The sequence below is a fragment of the Filicampus tigris genome, chromosome 5 (genome assembly GCF_054856515.1).
Source record: "Filicampus tigris isolate MCC_2025a chromosome 5, RoL_Ftig_1.0, whole genome shotgun sequence".
Taxonomy (NCBI): domain Eukaryota; kingdom Metazoa; phylum Chordata; class Actinopteri; order Syngnathiformes; family Syngnathidae; genus Filicampus; species Filicampus tigris.
The window spans coordinates 17,230,119-17,251,098 of record NC_141221.1 but is presented as its reverse complement, the minus strand read 5'-3'; the positions used below and the strand labels follow the sequence as shown (position 1 = coordinate 17,251,098).

The 20,980-nt window shown below is 40.0% G+C and overlaps 1 protein-coding gene across 1 annotated transcript; it reads right to left on the bottom strand.

Annotated features, from left to right (window-relative positions):
• Positions 1 to 362: 362 nt before the first annotated feature.
• On the bottom strand, positions 363 to 20,653 carry mapk1 (mitogen-activated protein kinase 1). The gene is made up of 10 exons (XM_086029966.1): positions 20,566 to 20,653; positions 20,173 to 20,478; positions 8,695 to 8,877; positions 7,267 to 7,456; positions 7,069 to 7,185; positions 6,266 to 6,380; positions 6,059 to 6,190; positions 4,737 to 4,846; positions 4,540 to 4,669; positions 363 to 3,978 (listed from the first exon to the last, which is right to left on the bottom strand). Exons 2-9 carry the CDS (start codon positions 20,313 to 20,315, stop codon positions 4,553 to 4,555), a joined length of 1,107 nt encoding a protein of 368 aa, XP_085886092.1. The 5' UTR covers positions 20,316 to 20,478; positions 20,566 to 20,653; the 3' UTR covers positions 363 to 3,978; positions 4,540 to 4,552.
• Between the last annotated feature and the right edge of the window lie 327 nt (positions 20,654 to 20,980).

Sequence of the window (20,980 nt, the reverse complement as noted above, 5' to 3'; positions counted from 1 at the left end):
CACACACATACATATATCGCGCACATTTTTCATCATAGCAACCAGTTGCTCAAAGTGTAGTATTGATTTAATTTTATTCACACACGGTTTTACATTTAATGAATGAGTACATCACAGATTCCAGATTCAGATTGAGCCATTTTAGAGTTTAAATAAGTATAAAGTATAAAATATGTAAAGCTAATTTATTTGATTCCAAACTATTTTTTGTACCAATATTCTATGCGGTGTTGATTTAAAAAAAACATTGCTTTAAAGTACACTGTATTTTATTTTAGTGCAAAAAAAGGTTTTATGACTGTCTTCAAAATGATCGTTTATGACGGACACAATGACACAATCAATAGTAAACAGGCGTGGTGTTGGGGTAAAACATGTTTTTATTGATTATTTTCTAATTAAATACATTTAGAATTGGTTGCTCCAAAGAAAGAAAGCTATTTGGCAATTGTGTATGTGTTGATTGGTGAGAGAGGTCCAGTCACTTCAATAGTGATTGTTTACTTTTCTTGATGTGTTTTTCTTCATGGCTTCCAAAAGATCACTGAATAATTCACTTTTTAAAAACAGTCTTCAACAATAGGAGCAAAATTCTTAACACCACAGCAAAATAAAACTGACCCCAAAAAACACAAAACAAAAATTTGAGGCAGACGCACCTTTAAAAACATAAGCGGGCCTTTTTTTGAATCTTTTTTTCTTTCTTCACAATTGATCAAAACACGGTGAAGCAACAAGATCATTTAGTGTCTGATAGAAGCAGAACACTCATCGGACAATAAAAATATTTGCACAAAAAGGGGGGAAAAGGGAAAATAGAAATGGTTTTCTTCACAAATTGCGCGCGTACACACGGACACTCACACACAGCGGTGGCAATAAATCTTAAAATGTACAAAGCTCACTTTTTTTGTCTTTGATTGATCACGTCAGAAGCTGCACACGGAATCGTCAAAGAAGGCACAAACAGACAAAAGAACGGAGCACAAGCGCTGATCTGCACACAAACCGTTCCGACGCTGCTGCTGCTGCCTTTGAACGCCTCCCCCGAAAGAAATTCACGTATACACTATCTACAGGCCGCCGCCACCTCAGGAGCTTTTTACGCTTTTTAAAGAAAAAAAAGATATATCTGCTTAGCTGACAAAGTGCAAAAATATTTAAAGTCAACTGTTCTTTTGAAGAACTTCTGGCTAGGCCACACCTACACAATTAAAGCAATTACTTTGTAAAAATTCCTGAAGGGATTAGCGGCAAGGAGTGGCCTCAGGCTAGTTCGCTGGCAGCTAATTCTAAGTATGTGCTGTCAAACTAAACTACATTTTTAGTTGAATCTCTTGGCCATCATGCTGCATTTGTGTTTGTGGGAGGGTAAGCAGTATCCCAAAAATGCAAATTACCTTCTAGCCTAGTTTGTTGGTCAATTTGTGCTGCAATCACCATTTGTTGGGAAAAAGCCCCAAACAGATTAGCGGCAAGGAGCGCCTGCAGGCTAGCTAGTTAGCTGGCAGCTAATACCAAATACAGGATATGTAATCAAAATACACACGTGAATTGCGTTTATTGTTCTTTGTTCAGCATTATTGATTGGGGGGGAAAAACAGTGACCGAAAAAACAAAACTAAGGCCTTGTCTAAACGCAGCCGGGGTTTTCGCAAACAGCGGATATTAGCCTGCGGTTAGCACTATCATCCACACGTCCCCAGTTTTTTCATTGAAAACGCAAAACTGCGGCCACATTGGAGATTTGCGGATATCTCCGGATCCGCGTTTGGCTGTGGACAGTCAGACCGGGAGATTTACGTCGTCACGTTGCGGCAAAAATGCTCTGACATCACTTGCGCGACTTGTGTTTTCATGCGAGTCAACATTGATTCCCGTGGCGCTGCGTTGGTTATAGCCATTCTCGAGGCGCTTTCTGCTTACTTATTTGTCCGCAACCAACAACTGCTTCTCTTTGTAAGGTTTAAAAGCAATTCTGACCTCTTGTCGGTTCTCTCGAATGCGTTCGGCGCCGTGGTTTTGGTTTCGTAGAAGTGACGTCAAAGGACGGAAGTTCCTTCTGAATGGACAGTATTAGGCTAACTACTGCCACCCAGAGGCTTGGCATGCGTTTGAAAACGCACTTCCGCGGTTTCGTGTGGATGCGTTTTTTTTTTATGTGTATTCCAACGCAGGCGGGGGCGGAGGATATAGGGTTGTTAAAAAAAAAACAGCTACGTATAGACAAGGCCTAATTTCGAGTTGAATAGTAGGCGGGGGAAGCATCCAAAACAGATTAGCGACAAGGAGCGCCTGCAGGCTAACGAGTTAGTTGACAGCTAATACCAAGTTTGTGTTGTCAACAAACAAGTTAATTTGGCTGCATGTTAGGTTCAATTTTGTGGGGAAAAAAGAGCATCTGAAAAATATGAAATTACTTTGGAGTTTTTGGTCCTCACGCTACATTCATGTTTGTAGGAAATCAGCATCCCAAACAGATTAATAACCTCAAACACTTGCAAGATAGCTAGCTGCTAGCTAGATCAAAGTGTGCGTGGTCACGAACAAAAAAAAATAGAATTGTCACTGTTGGTCTTCATGCTGCATTCAAAAAGTTGCGAATTAAAAAGATAGCTAGTGAGCTGGCAACTAATTTGAGGGTTCGTACAATGTCAAAAACTGTTCATGTTGTTTTCAATGTTTGCGGGGTAAACAAAAAAAAAGGTTGGTTTTGGTGCTCCATTTTCATTTGGAGGACAATGCAGTGTACCTAATTGATTAGCCACAAAAAGGGTAGCTAATTAGCTGTGAGCTAATTGAGGCACAGAAAACTGGATTGGGATAACTCCACTTTTGTCATTGCAAAATGACTAACATGGAGTTAGCCCACTCAAATTCTCAGTGGCTTAATTTCAAGAGAGGTTTGTCAATTTTTCAAGACATTTTTTTCAGTCAAACTCATTGACATTCATCTTACTCTATTTCTTGAGGGAAACTAAACTACTATGGAGTCGAGTTTGTTGATCTTTGTGCTGCATTCACATTTCTGAGTAAAAAGCAGCGTCCCAAATTATCTTTCGCAAGCAGCTAATTTGAAGCGTTATGTTGAAATAAAAAAGTTTTTTTTTTTTTTAGTTTGTCTTCAAACTATCCTGCCGCAGTTTGTTCATTAGCTGCCAGCTAATTGGAGCTTAAGTGCTGCGTTACACCAGAAGGCGGATCTCAAAGCGCTACTCCTGGTTGTGGGCGGACGGCGGCCGAGTTATAGAGTTATTAAAAAAAAAAAAAAAAAAATGTTTTAAAGTTAAAATGAGGACACTGAAGCACCTTGTTGGAGGCGGAACGGTAAAGGCCCGTGTGGCACTTGACATGCTCTTTGTATACACAGCTGCTAACAGTCATGCAGAGGGGGCACGCTTGTCTTCTCAGCAGACCACGCACGCACACGCACACACACAAGGAAAATATAGTCAGTTTCCCAACATAAACACATATTTTACTATTGAGAAAGGATAAACTATTGGGGGGTGTTTTTCTTTCTTTCCCTTTCAAACACATTAAGACTGTCCCGTGCTGATCCGCAAAGGCTAAAACAGAAGCTTCATGTACAATAAAAAGACGATTCTGTAGGAGAAGCATCAGAACCATGGCTTTTTTTCTGGCTGATGATGTCGACTATTTGCATAAATCGCTCGTTTTTTGGGGGGGCTGCGTGATGTGTAGGTGACGACCCCCCACCCCCCCCAAAAAAAGCCTTTTAAAGGAAAAGTAGGGGAGGGATGAAAATCACCCCACGCTATGATGAACCCCCAAAAGCCGAGCCTCTGGCCCACCCTCCCTCATCCCGGAACGACAGACTGATTGATTCCTGACACCATTCCTGAGCAAAGTGGACTTGGTGAGCGACAGCAGGAGATTCTGGAACCAAAACAAAAAAAAACCAGCAACAACAGTGTGGAGGAGGCGGAGTTTCGGGGGGCAGCGGTGGCGAATCATCTAAAGGACATAAAAAAAAAAAAAATAAGTCATGTTACTCTTCATTTTTAATGGTCTACATTTTTGCAACACAGCACATGTCTAGCTCAGGCACTACACTCACAGTTCCTGGCTTATACGGATGTGATTTTTTTTTCTAAAAAAGGATTGACTGGCCATATTTTTGCTTTTTTCATCAAAACCGCATCTAGCGGTTATATTTTTGGATGATTGAATGTAGAACAGATCACATTGTTGTTTTTTTTGTTTTCAGAAGTTCTTCACTTTAACAATCAGCTTTAACGGATGACCCCTCGTCCCCGTTAAATCGAGGTTCCTCTGTATTTTCAGATTTAAAGTATGCTTTCTCGTTCTCACAGATTTCAATGACATTCACAAGTCGCAGGAAAAAGTCCCCGTTGCAGGATTTCCTCACAGCCTCAGTTCCCGTTGAATGGCACCGCTTTGGTGTTGCGCCTTTGCCAGTTTGCGCACGGTTGGGTCATGCATGTATGCTGTGATGCTAGCATTGCTCAGCCATTGCGCAACTTTGTTATGAAGCATTCCAATCCATTTCCTGACCTGGCGTGAGGCGTTAGGACCGGAACCCGGGCTGGAAGCGCGCCGTCTCCTCAAAGATGAGCTCCTTCAGCGTCTCCTTGGGGAGGTCGTCCAGCTCCATGTCGAACTTGAACGGCGCCTCGGCGACGGGCTGTGGCGAAAGGCAAACGTCAACACCGGGGAGAAAGCGTCCGATGGGCCGCCGAGGCGTCGCGCACCTCGTCGGTGGGGTCGTAGTATTGCTCCAAGTAGGGGTGCGCCAGGGCCTCCTCCACCTCGATCCTCTTGTGGGGGTTGAAGGTGAGCATCTTGTCCAGCAGATCCAATGCTGACATACAAAACACGGCATGAAAATATCTGAAATGTACTAAATTGTCCACTAGAGGGAGTCGCACCAATCACAAGGCTTTCTTAAGACGGTTTGAGAAATCGATATTCTACCAAGTATCCAATTGGTTCATAGGATACAAATTGATTTTGCACTATTCAACACCATAACATGCGCCCGTGAGGTGCAGGTATTATTTTTGTCCACTTGGGGTCACCATCCTCACATTTTACTGTAACACCTGTGACTGAGTGTGTATGGCTTTAAAAGGTGGGGCCTGGACTGGTGAGTGACGTGGGTGTCAGTAAATGAGGATGTAGAGTTAAGAGATTTTTCTTCAAGCTTTTTTTGTAATCAAATTATTGGAGTTATTTGAATGTCTGAGAAGCTCAAGTTCACGTGGCAGAAAAAAAATACAATTTCTCCAAAGCAGGGTTATAATAGTTTTGGATTTTTCATTATAGTTAGTTTTATTTCGTTTTGACATTTGATGTCAAATTCAGTTAGTTTTAAATTAGTTTTCAGAGCAGATTTGTTAGTATTTTTTTGGGGAAAATACCTCATTTTAGTTTTATTTTTATTAGTTGTATTTTTTTTAATATGGCACATTTGCAGGGTGCAAGATAAAACAAATAAAAGGTCACAATAAATACTGTGTAATCTGGAAAACTACAATTCCCAACTGAATGTTTGAGCTTCCTTCTTCTGTCTGGCAGAAGAGAGTAATTGAAATTGATATATTTAAAACAATGCCTGAAAGCTCATGCCTGAAATTGACAAAGATGAAAATGCAAAGACATTGTCACTGATTGTATAATGTAAAACGGAGTTTCAATTATTGTGTTTTTTTTTTTTTTTTTGTTTTTTTAACACTCATTTGTGTTTTTATTTTGTTTCTGAAAATGTTTCGTCAACTTTAGTTTTAGTTATTGGATTTGTTTTCTTGAACTATAATACCCTTAGTGGACAGTACGCCACAAAAAAACACATGGCATCCTTCTGTTGTCTTATTGGTCGCAAAAGAATATCAAGTGGTATGTATCACACACCGCTTACTTCTTGTCACTTTGTTTCCATTGTGCAAGGAGGCAGCTATTGTCAATAACTGGCAAAAGAGGAACCGCCACAAATATATGACGCATACATTGCGAGCATGCGCTTTTGTTTTTTGTTTAGTTTTTTACTTTGAGTATTTTCACGTAGTTTTCAGACCTTTGGCGTCAGCATTGGGGAAGAGGCGGTTCCAGGGCACTTTGCAGCGCAACGGCAGAGACAGTAAATAGTTCCTGGCTTTGATGTTGATGATGCAGTTGAGGTCCTCCTGAGAAGGAGAACCCAGGATACCTGAAGGAGGCCAAGAAGATTCATGTTAGGATAGGAGGGAACATCAGCATGGAGGGGGGAAAAAAAAAACTTCACCCAAAATGTGATTGAGCTGATCCAGGTAGTGCTTCCCGGGAAAGATGGGCCGGTTGGACAACATCTCAGCCAGGATGCAGCCCACCGACCAAATGTCTATGGACTTGGTGTAGCCCTGAAAGACAACCGCAGACAATTGTACATTTGATTTATTTATTTATTTTAGCAAATGCGAACAGCCACCAAACAACATCTAAAGCGAGAGTGGCCACATTTGAGTTGCAAAAATGGACAGATGGGCCAGGACAGTTTAAAAAAAAAAAAAAAAAAAATTGAATGTTGAATGTGAAAATTTTAAATCAGTAAGATGATTTATTTTAAGCATTTATTTACTCAAATAAAAACTTACATGAAATATCATTTTAGTAATATGTTTTATTTACAGTACATTTTTTTGCCTTCAAATGTTATTTTCCTTGGTCGAGGCCGCCCCATTATTCTTTGTCAATTAGTGTAGAGTGTTTCTATGTATATTTAGAATTCTCCATTCACATATAAACTGTACTTCAGAGCTGATCCGTGCATGTGGCGCATGTAGAAGACATCACCAAATACACATCACGCCCTTCATATCAACATCTTATCAGAAACTAAACGTGATAACGCTGTTGGCTAATGGTAATCCATTGCTTTTGCCTTTCACATGATTCTGTGGAGTCACTTGAAAGTGGCGGATCTTGAACCTGACTAGCTGCCAAATCACAGGCATAAAAAGCCCCACTTTTACGTCACAATTCGATATTCAAAAGTCCCTTTTTGCATTATAGAACATTCCCATTCAATTAGATGGGAACCAAGCACACCTTGGAGTTGAGCATGATCTCGGGTGCTCGGTACCAACGCGTGGCCACGTATTCCGTCAGGAAGCCGGTGTGGTCGTGGTCCGGGTCGGCCACGCGGGCCAGACCGAAGTCGCAGATCTGAGGAGCAGCGGAGGGCGGCGGTGAGGAGGACACAAAAAGCAGGTGAAAATGGACAAGGGACTGGACGGCGGGTTGTACCTTGAGATCGCAGGTGGTGTTGAGCAGGAGGTTGGAGGGCTTGAGGTCACGGTGCAGCACGTTGGCCGAGTGGATGTACTTGAGGCCTCGCAGGATCTGGTAGAGGAAGTAGCAGATGTGGTCGTTGCTCAGGTGCTGGGTCTTCAGCAGCTTGTACAGGTCCGTCTCCATCAGGTCCTGCACGATGTAACTGAGAGACATCAGAGTTGAGGAAACCTTCGCACGCTTTGGGAAGTTTGCAAAGCCGGCTCGTCAAATAAGAGCTCGGTGGCAGAAGGTCGCCCGCGAAGACCTGTGATGTTGCAGCTAGCACGTCTAACATGCGCGGCATCATCCGACTGCGAATGTTTCTTGGACGAGGGAGCAAAAACGTCAAACTTAAATAGCGAGATTTATCATATCGTAGCGTCTTACAGGAACACGCCGTCAGACGTAGTTTAATTATCACGTTTTTACTAATCCAAGTACAACTGCACGCGCTCTTCTTTCCGCGCTGCTCCACTCGCTTGCCGTACGATGCATTCATGAACCTCGGAAACATCACGACTCAGCAACACACAAATCCGACCACAACACAGATACATGCAACCCAATTCGTTACAATATGCTGTTGAACATTCAAAGATTTCAATGCCTAAAAAGTCTATACAATTTCATAAAGACTTTTTAAAGCTACTGTATTTTTTTCATTACAAAAATAGTTTTAATATAGTTAGCAATAATTGCAACTGTTATTGTATGTATTTTTTTTCAACACAAAAAGTGTATATATGTACTGTAATGACAACTTGTCTTTAACTTGAATACTTAGATGTGTCATAGGCTGTTGCTGCTGAGTATTTAAAGATTTCAGTGTCTTAATAATTTACAAAATCAAGAAAGTTTTATATTGTTAGTGTATTTTTTATTCTGGTGTAGTTCCTTAGAATATCACCCGAACGGTTCGCTCTTATTTATTTTTTCAAAAATATGTACCGTTTACTTGTGATCTTTTCAAAATGAACATATTTGAAAAAATGTTGAGATTTTATACAGTATCGTGAGCGTTTTGTACACCGCCAACTTCCCCACAATATCAAGATATTTATCATACCGTGACATTTGGATGTTGTGACATCCCTATGTACCACATTACGACATAATGTAGTGGTAACATTTTGCTTGCGTATGACCATGTCGATATAGGTGTAGCAATCAATCGATTATCAAATTAATCGACAAAAATTTTAACAACCGAGTATTCATTTAGAGACCTCGTTTGATTTAGAATTGTCAAAATCTTTGGATTTTCAGCCTCTCAGCAGTAAATATTCTACCATTTCTGTCGTGGTATTTTTTTCTATCTGATGAATCGATGGAATAATCGACAGAATAATGGACTGTAAAAATGCTGCCCGGCGACAGGCCAACTTGTCGGGCAAAGGATACACATCCTTCATCTGATCGATGGTGGGCGTGCGTATGATATCGTTGATTCCGATGATGTTCTCGTGCTTGAAGCGCAGCAGGATCTTGATCTCGCGCAGCGTGCGCTGGCAGTACGTCTGGTGCTCGAAGGGGCTGATTTTCTTAATGGCCACGCGAAGCTTGTTGTCGCGGTCGTACGCCGAGCTGGAAAACAAAGCAAAACAAAGAAGCGTCACCCAGGAGTGCAAAATGACGACTGTCTGTCTTCCTTGTGCTATAATGGTCGTTCATCGCGTACGTAGCGCCCCCTGCTGTCGACTGAAATTGACATCAATGCTCACCTGTTTTCTGGGTTTGGTTTGGTGACATCCGCAATGCGAGCCCGAGGGCAGTTTGACATCAATTTCAGTCGACAGCAGAGGACAGTATTGGCCAAAATGTTGCCGTATTTTTAAAATGAGTTTATCTCATAACATCCTTGGTTAAGAATTTTTTTTCTAACATCTACATAACATTTTTTATTTTAGCAAATATGGTTGGTTAATAAAATGTAATCAGTTATAATTAATACAACTAAAACATGAGAATGAAATATATTATTTAACCAAAATATTTGTTATGATTTAAATAGGAACTTTTTAAAGTAATTTGAAAATCAATATGAAAATCAAAACAAAGATATTACTCAAAGAACCTCATATTTATTGTCGAACTAAATAACTGGTTCATTAATTCTGGTACATGATTAAAATTAAACATAAGAACTTATGTTTTTGTTATGAAAATAAATTTTGATATTCCTAGTTTCCTACCTTATTTATTTAATGTAAATAAAATGAATTCAGACGGGGATAATCACCAAAACGAGCAAACAAATGAACGAAATAATTGGATATCAACTACATTTGAATCCATTATAAATACTAAAAATGAGAATGAATTCTTTAATTACACAATTAATTTGCATACACATTTGACATTTTTGCCCCCCATGTAGCTACAAATGACTCCTTAATTGTCCCTTAAAAAAAACAAAACAAACGTGTCCCTTGAGCACAAAAGTTTGCCAATCACGTCCACCGACTTTTTATGCAAGTTGTCGTATTTTTATACAATTCAACAAAGGGGCCAAACAACGAACAAAACGGTCACCTCGCTCTCATTGCGCTTGGGTACGTCTGCTTTTTATCCGTCTTCCGAGACCTGACATGAGCATATATGAGCAATATCATATGAGCACTCTGACGCAAGAAGAACAGTGTCAAACACGATGACTACGACTACTACTACTACTACGACCGCTGCTGCTTTCTTCCCCCCCTCGCTGTGTAGTGACTTTTTATTTATTTTTTATTTTCTTAAACCCCACGGAGAGCGAAGAACGCCTACATCGTGTGACAGAAGAAGAAAAGCGGTTGCCATGGTGACGGCCAAAGGTAAACAGTGGCGTGCCAGCCTTCTGCCAGGGAAATCTGACTGACCTTCCTTTCCACTTGGCTGTGAGGAATGTGCGTGTGTGTGTGTGGGAGAAGGCGTTCGTGTGTGTGAGTGTGTTTGTGTGGGAGGAAACAACTGTGTGTGGGGGTGTGCGTGCGCGTGTGTGGGAGGCAGAGCTGCGAGATACTGACGGCCGCTTGTGTTGCACTCAGCATGATGCTTACATGCTCATCTTTTTAACGTGTTTTTTTGGGCCCGAACAATCAGAATTTTTTGTGGTTGATGCCCATTTTTGGCAGAAGAAACATACCGATTACCAGTTAATAAGAAAATTACCTAATAAAATAGATGTAATTCATAAAATAACAGTTCCTCTCCCCCCATGTATTTCAATGGGCGTCTATTATATGGGGATTTCTTCAAGCTGCATGAAATTCATTCATTTGTTTCCCCGGCTTGTTCAGAAAGTACATATTTTGTATGGAACACGCAAAAAAGAAAGCATGTCATGAATCAAGCTATAAGGCGTTAATCCTTGTCGCGTGTGTGTTTGCGTTCCCAGTAGTTGAATGTGAGCCATATTTCACACATTTATGTTTGATTTATGTTGCACTGTTTATTTATTTTTTCCGGACCAACTGTGACTTTAGGTTGTGTGTCAAATAATGACATCCAGATTAAGTCATTGCACAACTTGCATTGCTTGGGAAAAAAATAAATAAATCAAGATTTACTTTGTTTTGAACGAGAGGTTCAGAAGAATGACCTTAGCAACAAATTGTAATTGATATATTTAAGGATTCAAGGTTATGATAGAGAAGTCTTTGTAATAAACAACAAGACTAGTGCTACTTGTGTATAACTGCTGTCATAATAATAATAAAATAAAAAAACAATCGGCAAACATCAGCTGACAATTTTGGCCGGACGACTTATCTTTTTCAAATTATTAAATTTTTTTAAATTGATTATTTTTGTCAAAAAAGAAGAATCAGCTCACTTTTGCTGTTTTTTTGTTTTTACACATTACAAAATAACAAAAGATAATTAAATCTAAACATTCCCCCTGCACAATGAAAATCAGCAACACACAAAAAAAACCTGACAAAAAATCTGCCTATTTTTCTCTGTCGTAAAGTTTAACAACAAACACTAAATGACAAAGTATTGTAAAATAGCCAAATGCTCGTCTAAGTACAAAATTGTTTTATGTATATTTTAATAAATCAGCCGATGAATCAGTTAACGGAAATATACGCTAAATGGGCCTCAAAAATTCCATCATGATGGACTAGAAATGAGATCACGCTGTGTCATTGCTAAAGCAAAAGAAACGTGTTGTGTCATCTGCTAGTTGCACCCACAGTAGTTTGGCATCATTTCAGGCCCGACTAGTTTGGTTCAATCAAAACAGGAAGTTGGCTGCGGGACAATTAGGAATTTTAAATAGCAAGACTGCGCTGTAAATATGCAAGCAAGTTCAAATGCCTGCCCACCCATCCAGTGTCAAATGAAACAAACAAGTAAATCTTGCCTAGCTGAAAACGTGTTTGTGAGCGCCACACTGACTTTCTAGTTTCTATGCCCATGATTGGGCAGCTGGGGTGGGTGAATGTCCTCCATTTTCAAGCAATACACAGAAGCGCTATCATGTCAGAGCCAAAAAGGTAAGCGCAGCTGCATTCAGCTTTTTTGGGCTCCACTTTCCCCCAGTCGAGGCAACTAGACTCGTTCAACCCCTGGTCGTCATGGTGACAAAATCCAGACTCGCCATTGGCCCCACAGTAGAGGGGGCGGGGTACACAGTCACTCAAATCCAATCAGCAAGAAATACGGTCCCGCGAGATGAAATAGAGGGCAATTAGTAGTTTGGCTACTTTGACACGTTTTCTCGAAACAAGAATTCCCGCTCTGAATTTAGCAGAGTTGTGATGCCACACAAATGTCCATAATTGCACCCCCACATTGAATTTTTCCAGCCATTGTCAGCAAGGCTGGTCGAAGTTTCGCCACGTTCAAGTAATTACACAGAAGCACGTCAAAGACAAAAGCTAAGCAGAGCTGCAATGTTAGCACATATCGCTGTTCGCTAACAGCGTTACCAGCCTTGGCTTCTAATACGTGGCCGACATGGGACCAGATGTATTTGGTGATGTGTCCACTGCATGCGCCACATGTACAGATCTGTGATGCAGTATAGCGGGCTAAAGCCATCAAGAAGTGTTGCGAATAGTCATAATTTGCAGGTAAATGAAAAGGTTTATATGGTACCACAAGATGACGGCAAAGCACAACTTTTGCACAACTGCAGCTGCTCAACTTTAACATGAGACAAAGATAATGACATTTAAACATTGATAAAAAATCTGAAAGAAAAAGCTCATTTTTGCAGATGTTTCTCTCTGTTGTAAAGCTAAAAAAAAATACTAAACAACAAAGTATGATCAAACTGTCACATGTTCTGCTTTTAATTCTTATCTTTATTGTTGTAAGCATTAGGGGACAAAACTATTGATTTTAGTCATTATATAATTTTCAAATTATCTGGCCAATTAATCAGTTATCGGAATTGTATCCTGCCAAATATTTGAATCAGCCTTAAGAAAAAAAAAAAAAAAAGAATCCATATCAATGGGTATTTAACATCTTCCTCTGCAACAAAATGACACCAAAGAAACACTTTTTCATCAACAGGTGAGTTTTTCCAGTGAACGGAGCAATGGCTAGGGAAGAAAAAAAACAAAATCTGCAAATGGCTGAATCTAAAAGTCACAATCATATCAGAAATTTTAACTGGCCCAGCGCTAAGGTTTAGTAGCTATATTTGTTGAAGAGGCACACCGATCCCCGTATGTGCAGCGGGTATTGCAATAATCATGCAAATTCTTCCCCAGCTGGGATGGAAAGCAATTATTGATCCTTGGCCTATTTTGAGAAATGTGTGTTACAAAGACGGCAGGCAACACTTTTGAAATGACGACAATATATTTCCTTCCAAAATCTTCTGTCCAAACGATGATGACAGTCCCGCTGCATTTCCTGCTTCTTCGTCCTCGGCGGTGTTGCCATGGAGACGGGAATGCAAAGGATTCACGCCGCATCCGCCGCTGCGTTATGTAATGAAACTGTTACCGTGACAACGTGGGGGTTGGGGAGGGGGGTATTGAGGAAGGGTCTGAGGAAGCAGTTGGCCGCGCTTCAGGTCAAGAAAAGGACGCCAAGAAGCCCCACGAAGCAAAAGTCCCATGCTGTGCGGAGGCTTTGAACGCAACACAAGCCGACGCGTCCGCCAGCTCGTGTGCTCCCTGAAATTCGATGACAACAAGCTACTACAGCCATGTACAGCACCAAGGAACTATGTTAAGCAGCTTCAATTCGACAACACTTGTGCTTTGCCGCCATTTCACGGCACCATGGAACTATTTGAAATGATGAGCTTCATGTAGACAAAACAAGTGCTTCGCCACCATCTTGATGCCAAGGAACCATGTTAAAGTGACTTGAGGAGCTTCAATTAGACAAAAGCAGTTCTTTGTAGGGTTGGGCATCGTTTGAATTTGGACGATTCCGGTTCTTTGATTCGATTCCGGTTCCTATCGATTCCGATTCTTAACCCAAAAAATAAAAACTAAATCACATGAACTTCTCTGTTCTTCAATTTCATGAACTTTTCACTATTTGTGAACTTTACCATGGATTACTCAAAGGGCTGTTTTTAACCAGTATATTTATTTTAATACATTTTTTTTCAATTACTATTTAGTATTTTTTTTCACAAGAGCTTTATTTTTGAAAAGTTCAAGACAATACAATAATGCAGCTGTTACTGAAAGCATGCTACTGAACGCCAATTGATTGGCCAACCTTGTCTTGCTTGAGAAAGAAAATATACATGACAAACACAACGCTGCATTTTAAGGACAAGCAAGGAAAGTCTATCGAATCCAAGCAGTCTATGTAATCGTATGATGTATCCCGCATGTACAGTATTTATACATATGCTGCAGCTGCGTATGCTATAAGCTAAATATTAGCTGGATATGTGCATTTGTGTGTTGAACTTGTTGGCTCAATGTTGCCATTAGATGTACTTAGCCGATTCTGACTTTTGGGTCATAAGCTGCATGACGTCAGTTCTATGGCTGGGCGTCGGCCTAATGAGCCATCCGGGCCGGCTCGGACAGGATCACAGACCCCGCGAAGGGCGACGCCGCGGCCCGTGCTTGCCGGCAGGCATGAAGCGAGCGGAAGGGCTGACCGAGAGGACCGCGGCAGCTCGAGTGGGGGCGAGCTTCCGTGCTATTGCGATGCAGCTTCGGCGGCAGGAGCCCGGGGCTGCGCAGCGTGCGCGCACAATTTTTTATTTATTTATCTATTTATTTTGAAATCGGTCACACTTCGTTCGTAGCTCTTCCGCACGGCTAACTAGGAATCAAAACTTAGCACAGACATTCTAAATTCTGAACGGTTACGGGAGGACCGGAATGATGGATCCGGTTCCACTCGAATCCGGGTTTTCGGTGCCCATCCCTAGTTCTTTGCCGTTATCTTGTGGTATCCTCATGCCAAGAAAGTACTGTATGTTTAAGTGAGTTGAGGAGTTTCATATAGGCACAAATAGTGCTTTGCCACCATCAAAACTCGAGACGTTCCAATACCACTTACTCAGACCAATACCACTATGAGAATTCACTCCAATACCTACTTTTGATGAATAAAATTTAATCGAACACAATGACAAAAAATGTGAACAAAGACCTTTCTTTCCGATGTAGATGATTTGCCAATGTGTCAAACTGTTTCAATACAGAGCCAACTACTGCCGGGGAGGACTCACTCGATATTTTTTAAGAAGTATCAATGACTGGTATCGGCTCCCTCAACTAGTCCTGATACTTGAAAATAAGGCCAGTATCGGCGCGATACATTACCTGGTATCAGTACTCGCCCATCCATAACACATCCATAACTATTCTATTGGTCACCGATATAAAACTCCCTACATAATGATTAGGGAGTAGGTAAATGAGCGTACATGAAAGTTGTTTATGCAGCCTTGTCTCCTCCTCAGCCTCTCATTCTTTGCCATTGGCTGTAAGGGCAGGGTGGGGGGTGCTAATGATGTCACAGGCAGAGGGGTTGCCAAGGAGACGAGCGCCACAATGGCGTTTCAAGAGGACAGCGGCAGTGCGAAGCATCGACGAGGGCAGCGAGGCGACGGTTGCCTTCAGCTTTAAGAAGGCACAAAAGTCACTAATGGGACATTTTTGTCGCAGTAAACAGATTTAAATGTGGTTTAATGCCGCCATGCAGCCTACAACACTGCTGCCCTGCTTTGTAAAAAAAAAATAATAATAATTAAAAAAGGCTTTGACATGAGTATTTCTGTCCAGTTCAGCTGTCACTTGCATGAAATGCATGGAAGGAAATGTTACTTTTCTCTCCATGAAAATGAAGTCAAGAGTCACGTTGGGCAGCGCCGATACAAATATTTGATCCTGTCGGCAATGTATTGTAAGGGAAAACCATACCAGGCGTCACGATATCAATGTGAATGTGGAAAAGTCACAAAATCATACTGTATATTTGAACTAAATTGTGAATATTTTCCATGTTGTATCATCAAGTCAACGGTTTTTAGAATAAAATGAATTCTGTCATCCACGGAAAGTCAAAAAAATAAATAAATAGTGGCTGACCGATTAATCGCCCGAAATTACTTACACATAAATTGGCCTTTTTTTTTTTTTTTTTTTTCTTTTTTTAAACACATTACGACATAGGATGAAAGGTAATGGCATGCAAATGTACCCCCCAACTAAAAGTAAAAATAATAATAATTTGGCCCCAAAAATAAATAAATAACTAAATAAATTGGCCAATTTCTGCGGATTTATCTCTCTGGTGTAATGCAAAACAAATATTAAACAACAAACTATAGTTGAACAGTCAAATGTTCAGTCTATAATTCACATCTTTATCGTTGTAAGGAAAAAAAAACCCGTAAGGTCGTTACATCATATTCAGAATAACAATGGCGGGACACACACAGACGCACGGGAACTGTTTAACGTGGTGCTCGTAAAGATAACCATCGTGATAAGTGAACCTTCAAACTAGAAACTTAATGTGCTTTACGATAAACTACAAAAGCAATTTAACTGAAACTTAAGCTGCCAAAAAAAAAAAAAAAAAGGAACGTTATGAGGCAGACAAATAAAAGCTTACATGAGCAAAAAATAAATAAAAAAGTTCCTTTATGTGAGAAAAGAGTCACATTTTTGTAAAACAAAGTCATACAAATTTGCAATTAAAGACGTTACATTTTTACAACTTTATTTTTGTATTTTTAAGGAACATTTTGTGAATTGGAGGGAGGGAGACAGATCAAAATCTTGTGAGGAAAAAAGTCCTACAAATATGTCAGAAAAAGGATGTAACATTAACATAACAATTGGAGAATAAAAGTTATAGAATAAGAATAAAAGTTATTTTGGGAAAATAACCCTAATTGTATACAAATAATAATGTGCATATTTTCGACGCTAAATTTGTGGTCTTACCAGAAAGAAAGTTGCATACAGTGGAACCTCAAGTTCCAAACGTCCTCGTTTACAAACAATTCGAGTTACGGACAAAATTTTCATGAAAAAAAAATTACATTCGGTTATGCACGAAATTTCCGTAGAAAAATTCACGTACTATTTTGAGTAATCTAACATTCGTGGCATTGACTAGCGGACGGATCCATGTTGTGCTGCGTAACCATCATTGTCAACGTGCTTAACGCATTGCTGTAAACTGAAAAATCATTGTATTCCCCCGCGTCGGAAGTTCGCCTCTGCATCCTCAATCATCCAATCACAAACGATTGACGTGGTAGTCAAATAAAAGTCTGAAAATCACTTTAATTTCAGCAAAAAAACTATCTACAATATGCAATGAAGTGTAGCGTCTCCTTAATTAGCAACAAATGGTTAATATCGGTGTAATCGTGGCAAACTAACCATCCACGCATGTTGTTGCGAGATGGAAATTCCAGGTGGAAATTCTACCTACAATACATTCAAGCAATCACAGACACCATCAAATAATTGAGGATCTTTGTGAGATATTTGGAGTTTTTGTTTAATATTTTTTCCCAATATTTTACATTTTTCATTCAATGTCTTTGTATTGCATCAAATATTTATGTAGTCCATTCCCTAATACTTTTTTTCAAAATGATTTCTTAATATTTGTGTACTCTAACGCTCTGTCTAATATTTTTATTGTGCAATAATTTTGTAGCTTTTTTAGCATATCACTGTTGCCTTGGCTCTCATTTGGATTACGCAAGCGAACCTAACGTTTTGACATGTGCCACTCCCATTAGCCAATCCCTGACGCAAGTGCACTCACATTGCAAACAATGAAGCGACACTGTTTTAGCTTTCTATCCATGAAACTTCTTTTTACACTTGAAATAAGATGTAACATGACAAAAAAACAGACTGAACATCTCAGCGTTTTCAAATACATTTTAGACCTGTGTGTGATGCTGGAACTGATTATTGATTCCCATGGGGGATATCCTTTCCAAAAACCTACAGGACAAAAAAAATAAATCAATCAATTCTTTGGAAGTTGAGTTCTAAAAGTGTGATGCTTGACAAAGGATTATTATCTGAAGACTAACTTGCCTCACGCTAAAAGAAAAGAAAAAAAAAAAGATTTGTAGAGTGGTGCGGTTTTGCTGAAAATAGGACCTAGAGGAGTACAATTACATCATCGCTACATTCAAGTGGTTTAAAACAGCAATGCACATCTAACAGCTCTGCACTTACACAGTCTATATATATATATATGTGTATGTATTGTACATCTATTTTTTGGGTGGGAGAGTGGACACTTTGGGCAAGTTTGGCACACAAACTTACACAGGAGCATTTTTAAATTATGTAATGTGAGCTCACACAATCAGAAGGCTGCAATCAGATGTAGCAAAAGTACTCACACTGTACTTCACATGTACACCCAAAAAATATTTACGAAAACAAATCTCAGACTGAGATATACTTCTCTCTCTGTACACAAAACACGTACCCTACCAAGTATTTAGACTTTTTTTTTTAACTTCCAACCATTGGACGAAATAAATTAGAGCAAAGGGGGTGTGGGTAATTAATCAATTTGATCAATGAATTGAGTTTATTTAACAAGATGATCAATTTTTGGGCCAGCTTCTGGGGCTCAAGGCGTGCCTCCACTGATGTGCACTGCTTACACTAACAACATGGCTACAGCGTGCACACAAAGAAGTGCTGGTTGACCAAAGCAGAGTCAGCATTTTTAACTTGACCATTATTCAAGTAACAAGCGACTTGAAAAATTTTGCAGAGGTCACCTTGCCTCACCTGTCCAACACTATATGAGAAAAGACCGCGAGGCAGCTGTAGGGACTAAATAGAAAGTGCCGCATTTTCATCTCATGACATCGACATTTGACATCCAGATGTATCGGTAGACACTCGACACATCACGGGAAAGTGCAAAGATAGAAATCTAAGTACTACTTGAATAAAAACAATCCACCTCTCTCGTAATTTCACCATCAAAATGAAAAGTCAAATGAAAATCTTCGACTATCGGATATCGATGATTAACTTGTATCGATACTATATCGTTTGAAGGACAATAACTGTCTAACCGAAAAAGGGAAACTTGTAGAAATGAATTAAAGAACTGTAACAACTGAATTAAAAAATAAATCACTATTTCTCCTATATAAGCTCGAGTTGTATGGATATCCGACACATTACAGAAAAAGAAAAAATGTTCTCTTATACTTTAAATCGACAAAGTATATAAAACCGATGTTCGATCCACTTCTGATTCACTTTCTGATTTCTAGATTCACAGTTACACTTTGTGTTACACTTTGTGGAACTGAGATATTTGCAGAAATACATGAATGACATGTCATAACTAAGCAGATAATGTACTTTTTTTCATAATATTAAAACAATTATCAAGCAGTATCGATACTGATACTCAACACACAACGGAAAAATGTAAAGGTAGAATTTAGAAAAACTCTTCAGTAGAAAATCCACTTTCCTCTCATAATTAAAGCATCAAAATAAAAGTCGGATGAAACGCTGATACACTGGACAGAGATGATGTCCACATTGAATCACTTGTATTGATTATGTATCGTTAAATGTGATATCCGTATAAACTGAAAATGGGAAATAAATATACTGTACACAAGGAAAAACTATTTTTTAATCCTCAAAATATTGATATTTGCTCAAGTTGCATCGAAATTAATACTACCAAAATACATGAAACGGAATTACCACTTTTCTCATTGATAATTTATTGATCCCGTGGTATGGACATTGATACTTGACAAATTTCTGGACAACATAACGAAATATTTGAATGAAATATACATGATTTCGTAGTTTAAGCACCAAAATAACAAATTACACCCAACTCAGAAATAATCTCGATACTCGAGTTACCTGTATGATATATATCGTAAGAGAATTGTAATGACTGCATGTTAACATGGAAGCATAACACCAAATTTATGAGTGAAAATGATTTATTTTAGTCCTCACCCTGTTTTTACGATATTTCTCCTAAAAATACATTGCCTGTTAAACGTATTTGTGATTGATGAAAAAAAAAATAATTGTAATGAATTCTTTTCGGCACCAAGAGAAAAAAAACACTAAGCAGCGGCGATTAAATCACTTTTTTTCTCAACGAGGAAATCTGTTGATTACTCGAAGAGTTGGGCTAAATAAAACACGTTTAGGTTTAAATAAAGACACGATGAGTTGTCGCTATGTCCGGATAAAGATCTAAATACGGCAAAATGTGTGTCATTTAACGGAAGGAATCGTTTAATATGACGGGTTTTGACGCGGTAGGAGCGGCGGCTAGCAAACCAAACACAGCGTTTAGCTGTGTGGCTAAGCAAACTGGCTAACTGGAGGTGTGTTCCAGCGGCGGCGGCTGCCTGGTTTATGTAAGGCGGCTTTGGGGTGCTCGGCGCGCGGCCTCACTCACCACACCATCCCGTAGGCTCCCTCGCCGATGTACGACAGATTGCTGTAGCGAGGCCCGACGTCGAACGCCTGCCCGCGCACCAGCTCGGTCCCCGGGCCGGCACTGGGGCCACCGGCCGGGGCAGACGCAGCCGCTGTCGCCATAATAAGCGCTGGTGGGCTTCTTGTTCTTTTCCCCCCAAGTGAGTCCAACAGAAAAGGGGGAGGAAACGGATGACTTTTGAGTCCGCGTGAAGCTCAACGGAGGCCTTGGGGGGCGAGCGTGTGAGCGAGTCCGAGGAGGAGGGAGCACAGCGCCGCCGAGGAGCTGCGAGTGGCGGCCAGTCAGCGCAAGTTAGTGCAGCAGGAAATAACTACAGTCATGTGATCCACTTCACTCCATTTTTTCCCTTACCTTTTTTTCCTGCTTCTGGACGACCTGTAGAGTATGGAAGCCCATTCCCGCCAGTGAAAAAAAAAAAAATCCGCCAGTAAAAAAAAAAAAAAAAATTCTTTGGAAGAAGCCCATTACTGGCGGATTTTTTTTTTACTGGCGGGAATGGGCTTCCATACATAGTAGAGCCTTCAGCGTGGGAAAACACTCTCTATAAATCATTGACAATGCATTCATGTATTGGGCGTTGATTTACTGAATTGCAGAGGGTGCAGCCATCAATCAAAGCATCATGTTATGATCATTAAAATATGGTCATATGTCATGCATTTTTCATCAGTTTTACTGATACCTCGTCTGATGTGTTAATGTCGACGACAGAAATTATTCAGGTGTCATGTCTTTTTCCCAGACGTCTTGTTAACAGAAAAAATAG